General features: G+C 33.2%; 2 protein-coding genes across 3 annotated transcripts; one reads left to right on the forward strand and one right to left on the reverse strand.

Annotated features, from left to right (window-relative positions):
• LOC115696547 (glutathione S-transferase T3-like) lies at positions 1 to 922 on the reverse strand. Its single transcript, XM_061112307.1, has 2 exons — positions 632 to 922; positions 1 to 543 (listed from the first exon to the last, which is right to left on the reverse strand). The coding sequence occupies exons 1-2, from the start codon at positions 920 to 922 to the stop codon at positions 1 to 3; spliced, it is 834 nt and encodes a 277-aa protein (XP_060968290.1).
• Positions 923 to 3272: 2350 nt separating this feature from the next.
• On the forward strand, positions 3273 to 7247 carry LOC133035591 (NADH dehydrogenase [ubiquinone] flavoprotein 1, mitochondrial-like). Of its 2 annotated transcripts, XM_061111564.1 has the most exons (3): positions 3273 to 3429; positions 4044 to 5527; positions 6941 to 7247. In XM_061111564.1, exons 1-2 carry the CDS (start codon positions 3427 to 3429, stop codon positions 5514 to 5516), a joined length of 1476 nt encoding a protein of 491 aa, XP_060967547.1. In that variant the 5' UTR covers positions 3273 to 3426; the 3' UTR covers positions 5517 to 5527; positions 6941 to 7247. The 2 variants fall into 2 exon arrangements, with proteins under 2 accessions (XP_060967547.1, XP_060967548.1); XM_061111565.1 differs by having other exon boundaries at positions 3306 to 3429; positions 4044 to 7247.
• The last annotated feature ends 342 nt before the right edge of the window (positions 7248 to 7589 follow it).

Consider the following 7589-nt stretch of genomic DNA (forward strand, 5'->3'; position numbering starts at 1 on the left):
TCATTCTCCTTGTTCTCCAACTTCGGATGTTTGTGCCCTTTCTTTGTAAATTCGTCTTTTTTCACTTTGAATGTACTTATGAAACTCTGGATCGGATATAGAATTCAAATCCATGAATAAATTTTTTTCGTCAGCCTTTCTTCTGTGACGTTCATTTCTATCCTTGTTACTCTTTTCAATAACTTTAGTGAGTTCTTTATTTTGTTCCATTAGTTTGTTGAATTGATCATTACCCAATTGTTTTTCCTTTACTTTTTTCACACCACATGGTCTTTCTGTTAGATAAGTATTCATTTCCTCATTATTCATGTTTAGATCAAATGAACTCATACCAGTGGATGCCGATGTTGGAGACTCAAAATTGTGAGACGATGATTTCGATGAAGTGAAACTAGGACCTTCGTGTTGGAATCTACGTGGTGCATTGATGTTTTCATCATTTGAAAACTTTTGAATACCTTTGAGGATGTGCCACACATGATCAAATTTAAAGCCTTTATCATACTTTTTATCTTGGGCTAATAACATCTTCGCTTGAATTAACTGTTGCAATATAAATTAAGTAATAACGTTAATGAAAATTGAAAAATAAAATAGTAATAATAAATAAATTATAATAACAAACACTTACAATGTCTTTTGCTGAAGCACCACTTGGATTTTTATTTTGAATTTGGTTGATACATCCCCTTAATTTTGCAACTGCACTATTAATAGTAGACATTCGAGTTTTCAAAGATCTTACTGGGCGAGGTTTATTACTAAATTTTCCATCTTTGTGGTACTCTGATTGAACTCTTGCCCAAAAATTATTACCTGATTGGTTTCTTCCTACGATTGGATCTTGAGAAATGTCAACATAGACATGACACAAGTGCACATCTTCCTCTACTGAGTAAGAAGAACCGCGAATGGAAGACATTTTTGAAGAAAATATAGCTATTTAGGAAATATGTTGAAGAGATGTGATCAAATTGAATGAGAAGTGTGAGATTATATAGGAAAGGAAAATACATTGCAACGGTTGAGATCGTGGTGAAATAATTTCAGCGGCCAAGATTAAATTGTGAGATTTCTTGTCTTTTAATTTTTGAATCAGAAGATAAGGATGTGATGTTATTAAATGAAAAGAGTACAATATGGGTTATTATTTAGCCGATGGTATATATCCAAAATGGTCCACTCTTGTTCAAACTATCCATGATCCACGTGGTCCAAAAAAGAAACTATTTGCAATGAAACAAGAAGCATGTAGAAAAGATGTTGAACGTGCATTTGGAGTATTACAATCTAGATTTGTAATTATTGCTGGACCGACACGTCTTTAGAATAAAACGGTTTTACATGATATAATGACTTCATGTATTATTATGTATAATATGATAATAGAAGATGAACGTGATCTAAATGCACCAATTAGAGAGCGTGTCGAAGTGCCAAGTCCAGAAGTTGAGATGGTAGAAGATGATAATGCTCGGTTTCAAGAATTTCATGCTAGACATAGAAAGATTAAAGATAAAGAAGCTCACATTGAGCTTCGAAATGCATTAATCGAACACTTGTGGGACGAATATGGTAACTCACAAAATTAATATAATTTAATTAATTTCAAGTGTGTGTTTCAAGTTTAATTTAATTTAATTTAATATAATTTTTTTCGTCATGAATGTAATGTTTGTTCTCTAGTAATGTAATATTTATGTTATTGCAATATGATATTTTAATTTATCGAATTTCGCCGATTTTACAGTATTATTGTCTTTAATCACATTAGTAAGTTTATTTAATTATTAGTTAAATATAAAAATTGTGGTAATTTTTGTTAATTAATATGATATTATTTTTTTTATTTTATTAAAAAATTAATATAATAATAAAGAATATTTTTTTAGTGTAATTTTTGGTATTGTGGTTGGAGTAGAAATAATTTTTGACACCAAATTTGGTGATAGTGTAACACCAAATTTGGTGTCTTCTTGGAGATGCTCTAACCCGCCCAAACCGAGATAAGAGATTTTTTTTTTTTTTCAACTAAAATAAAAATTAACCACATAAATACACAATATATGTGAGAAAGAATTTTATTGAGAGGTTGAGAAAGAATTTTAGGATTTGAGACTTTTTTTTTAATATATATTATATATTGTATAATATATATAAAATAAAAATAAAATAAAAATCGGGTTAAATTGGGTTGGACGGTTTAATTGGGCGGTTTGGGTCAATTTTTAACCCGCCCAATTAACTGATTGGGCGGTTTAGAATTTTGTCGAGTTATGTCGGTTTGTATTTTTTATCAGTTTTGTCGGTTTGGTTTGGACGGGTTATTCGGGTTGGGCGGTTTACGAAATTTTTTGTACACCCCTAATCAACATAATAGTTTTCTTCACGCTTAATGTGCATAATTTGGCAAGCCAGGAATTCATCCATAAGCTTCCAAACCTCCATGGTTAGCGGTCTCAACTTCCAGTAAGGGGGAAATCGTCGCTTCTCCAGGGCTCGCACTATCGGCAAGGCATCATTGATTATCTCATTGGATACAATTATATGATTTTATAACTTTTATTTTATATATACATTATTTAATTAAATTTTATATAATAAATTATTATTATATAATTTTTATTAAGATAATTATAATATCATATTATCATAATCTTATTAAAAGGCCCAAACAATGTTAAAAATAAAAAAAAAATGGCATTTTTAAAAATAAAATTTTATTTCAGCCCATAAATTAAATATTCGAGTTCAACCCAATAAGACCCGAACCCGACTACACCCGACCCGATACCCGACGTACCCGAGCATCCAAAACTCGGGTTCGGTTACACATTTTCAAAACCCGAGGCCCGATAACCCGAACTTGACCATCTGAAAATCCGAAAACCCGACCCGTGTGCAGCCCTGGTATGCATAGTAATATTTTTTTAATTAGTTTTTTGTTTTTAAAATTAAAATGTGAATATTTTTTAAAATCATGTTCAATAAAATTATTTTTTATTTATTTTTTTAATTTTTTAATTGAGAAAAAACAAAAAAATCAAAATTTTGTAAATAGTTTTTTTTTTAATCAATATTTTAAACTTTCACCCCAACTTAAATTTTGTATCTCAGACTTGGACCCTTGCCCTACCGGACTTAAACCTGACCCCTAATTTCGGCCTTGGATCTGAACCCAACTTAAATAAAATTAATAAATAAAACTAAAAATAAAATTTATTGAACACATTTTTATTTTTTATTTTCAAAATAAAAAAAAAATGAAAGTTATACTAAAGTCGAACCTTTATTATTTACTTACTCTCTACACATATTTCCTGTAAAATAAGGCCACGCGAAGAACATTTCTCAAAACTCACCTTCTTCTTCTTCACAATCTGATTTGGCGACTGCATCAAATCATCTCTGCCAAGATTTCTCACTATGGTACGCAATCAATTTCATTACAAGCTGTAATTCGTTTTCTTTTTCTTCTTTTAATTTGTATTGTTGGTTTGCATTCGATTTGTTCTCCATTATCATTTGCTATTCCCCAATGCGATTGTCAAGTGTTTGATTGTATATTTTACATTTAATTTTAGAGTTGGTATTTAGGTTATAAGCTCAACTGTCATAAAGATTTGATTTTTGGTTACGAATGCTTTTAAGAACCCTTGAGCTGAAATGCTCTTCTTTCTCATATCCAAATGTTGTATTGGGTTTCAGTGGTTCTTTGTTTAAGATTCAGACCCACACGAAAGAATTTATTCCCTTTAGTTTTCAGTTTTTTTTTGCGTTTTAATACTACGGATCATGTAACCTTGAAAGACAATTTTGAAAGATTGTTAGTACGGAACGAGTTTAGGGATTAACAAGAAATTATGTTGTGGGTGTGATTTTTTTCTTCTCAAATTAATGTGTGTTCATTGATATTTCTTCTCAATCATGGCTGTTTAAAATGATATATCATTTGAACTCTGAAATCTGAATGAAGCATGTTTTTAGCTACATGTAACTTTTAGGCAGTTCAACTTATTTTATGCAACATGATTATTGCATAGGCACCCATCAGGGGCATTATGTCTTTGCGAAGAGCAGCTTTGGCTCGGGGCTACAGTGAGAAGTGGGCAACGTGCTTTAGATCGTTCAGTGCTCAAGGTGGTGGTACTCAGGGTGCGGCAACTGGTAGCACATCGCAACCGCCCCCACCTCCTCCACCGCCTGAGAAAACCCATTTTGGTGGCTTGAAAGATGAAGACCGAATTTTCACTAACCTTTATGGTTTGCATGACCCTTTTCTGAAAGGAGCGATGAAGAGAGGTGATTGGCATAGAACCAAAGATTTAGTTATTAAGGGTGCTGATTGGATTGTTAATGAAATGAAGAAGTCTGGCCTTCGTGGTCGTGGTGGTGCTGGTTTTCCTTCTGGACTTAAATGGTCTTTTATGCCAAAAGTTTCAGATGGCCGTCCTTCCTATCTTGTTGTCAATGCTGATGAGAGTGAACCTGGAACATGTAAAGATCGGGAAATTATGAGGCATGATCCACACAAACTTTTAGAGGGTTGCTTAATTGCTGGTGTGGGTATGAGGGCAACTGCTGCCTACATTTACATCAGAGGTGAATATGTGAACGAGCGCCTAAACCTTGAAAAAGCCAAAAAAGAAGCATATGCAGCTGGATTGTTGGGAAAGAATGCTTGTGGATCGGGTTACGATTTTGATGTGCATATCCATTATGGGGCTGGTGCTTATATTTGTGGTGAAGAAACAGCTCTTTTGGAGAGCCTTGAAGGGAAGCAAGGGAAGCCAAGATTGAAGCCTCCTTTCCCAGCTAATGCGGGTTTATATGGCTGCCCCACCACTGTTACAAATGTTGAAACTGTAGCTGTTTCTCCAACCATTTTAAGGCGTGGACCAGAGTGGTTTGCCAGCTTTGGGAGGAAGAATAACTCAGGGACAAAATTGTTTTGTGTGTCTGGGCATGTAAATAAGCCTTGCACTGTGGAAGAGGAAATGAGTATACCTTTGAAAGAGTTGATTGAGAGGCACTGTGGGGGAGTTAGAGGTGGATGGGACAATTTACTTGCTATTATCCCGGGTGGTTCATCTGTCCCACTGCTTCCTAAGAACATTTGTGATGATGTTCTTATGGATTATGATGCACTCAAGGCTGTTCAATCAGGATTGGGGACTGCTGCCGTTATTGTAATGGATAAGTCCACTGATGTTGTGGATGCAATTGCAAGACTCTCTTACTTTTACAAGCACGAGAGTTGTGGACAGTGCACACCATGCAGGGAGGGAACAGGATGGCTCTGGATGATCATGGAAAGAATGAAAGTTGGAAATGCAAAGTTGGAAGAAATCGACATGCTTCAGGAGCTGACCAAGCAGATTGAAGGGCACACAATCTGTGCTTTGGGTGATGCTGCTGCTTGGCCTGTGCAAGGTCTTATTAGGCATTTTAGGCCGGAGCTCGAGAGAAGGATCAGACAGCGTGCAGAGAGGGAATTGCTGGAGGCTGCTGCTTAGATGGCTTTCAGGTACCAGTTCTTCCTTTATCTGTATTCATTTCCTGCAAAGGTTTAAATTAAATTGATAACAATTTGGATTCTCTTAGTTGTTCTGAAAGACACAATCTGTTTGGTATTTTCTTGTTAAAGATGGTGATAAAAAGTCGTAGTTTGGATGAATTAGAATGCTGAATCGAAGACTGTTTCTAACTTGTGGTTGATGTTGTGTTTACAAGGAAAATCATTTGTTAAAAGTTCTTGAATTCACATAAATTGATATGGACATGATCCTTAGTCCATTAAAATGTTATTCAACTAATTTTAGGCATTTTGTTTGTGCCGGAATCTTTTTCTTATTGCTGTTGTTGTGTAATGCCTTCAACTTAGAAAGAAGAAAAGCTCTGTTGTTTGTGTGTTGGATGTGATGTGGTAATGGTTCGAGTTTCTGAATTTCAACAATTAGTCGTGTTTGGAATATTGGATTGGATTGAATAATTTTTATAAGGTGGCTTTGTAATGAAATTGAAGAGAAAATATTGAAAAAATTAAATCAAATATTCTAAATAATCCCTAGTATAGGATAACTTGGGATTTTTGTATTCAATTTAATCTCCATTTACATGCATTTCAATTCATTGGTAGAACTCATTCATTCTTCTATGTTTGTTTTTTCCCATCTAACAATTATTTAAAGGCTAATTATTATTTTTGCCCTCTAAATTTTGCCATGTACCAAATCATGCCTCTTGAACTTTTTTGGCCGTTAAAAAGTCTCCTTGAACTATTGAGATTGTTGGGTTTAAAGAATTTTGTCCAATTTATTCAATTTTACTAATTCGGTGATTGTCCATGTACTAAATTATGCTTCCCAAACTTTGATATCTACCAAATCATGTCCTTCAAATTTTGACATGTACCAAATCATGCCTCTTGAACTTTGATTCATGTTAGACTTTTTTTATTAAAATTAGACAAAAGTCCCTAAATTTAATAATGTCAATAATTCAAGGGGAATTTTTAACAGATAGTATAGTTCAGGAAGCATAATTTAGTACATGTTAAAGTTCGGGGGACAAAAATCCTAATTAGCCTTATTTAAAACATAGCTTCATTATACTGTAGGTCACATCATTAGAAGTAGAACAACAATCTTGAGGCTAAGAAAATTAGTCGTTGAAACTTGAAATCACATCAATTTAATTGCTTATGGAGTAATACTGACATGATTGTGTGTTTATATATATATATATGTATATGTATTTGTTTTAAATATATTCTGAAAACATGCTCTTCCATCAAAAGCATTATCCAAAATAAGTAATTGTAAAAGTAGCATTACTGGCCATGCCAATGCCACATTCCTTGTCAACATTTTGGTGCTTCTATAACATAGTGATGACATTTTTGAGTTTATTGAAATTTAATAATCCGTGGATTGTTCAGAAAAATACCTTAGAGAAAAGGAGGAAGCAATGCGCTCCGGGTCGGGAATAGAGTGGTCGGAGCATGGTGGCGAAGTTAGCAATTTTACTTGTTTTAAAGCTTTTGTATCAAATTAATAACATAGAGATCTTTCATTAATGCCTCGAGGAAACTATAATTATCTTAATCGAGGGAGTTTTTTGAATGTTTCTTTGTATAAAATTGGATGAATTTTGTTAATATCTTTTTTTTTTCCTTCACATCATTAATAAATACGAAACTCTACCCTCCAATCCAAGCATGGTTTCTTGGTGGAGCATTATCTTTATGAGTGTTGTGTTTATGGTATTAAGAAATGCTTAAATAATAAATTAAGGTTGCTCAATAGTATGTTTTATTCTCTAAAAGTTCCTTCCATTTGTAGTCCGTATTAAATTGTATATTAAATTGTGTTTTATATCATATTGTCATATAATAATATATGAAATTTTGATATATATTAATAAACTGCAAGTCAATATTAAATATAGTACTTTATACAAATATAATAGGGCTTTTTTGAGTTTTAACAAAAAAAAAATTAATATTACAAATTTTTTTCGCAGCTATCGCGCAATTATTGCGCAATCACACAGCAACCCAACGCAATCGAAACGAAAATTCAATCAGA

Source organism: Cannabis sativa, chromosome 3 (genome assembly GCF_029168945.1).
Source record: "Cannabis sativa cultivar Pink pepper isolate KNU-18-1 chromosome 3, ASM2916894v1, whole genome shotgun sequence".
In the NCBI taxonomy this organism is placed as follows: domain Eukaryota; kingdom Viridiplantae; phylum Streptophyta; class Magnoliopsida; order Rosales; family Cannabaceae; genus Cannabis; species Cannabis sativa.

Bases quoted from the DNA above. Each gene is read 5' to 3' on its own strand.
- LOC115696547 (XM_061112307.1), bottom strand. From the start codon at position 922: ATGTCTTCCATTCGCGGTTCTTCTTACTCAGTAGAGGAAGATGTGCAC. The intron at 544-631 runs GTAAGTGTTTGT...ATATTGCAACAG, and splicing joins GTGCTTCAGCAAAAGACATT to TTAATTCAAGCGAAGATGTT.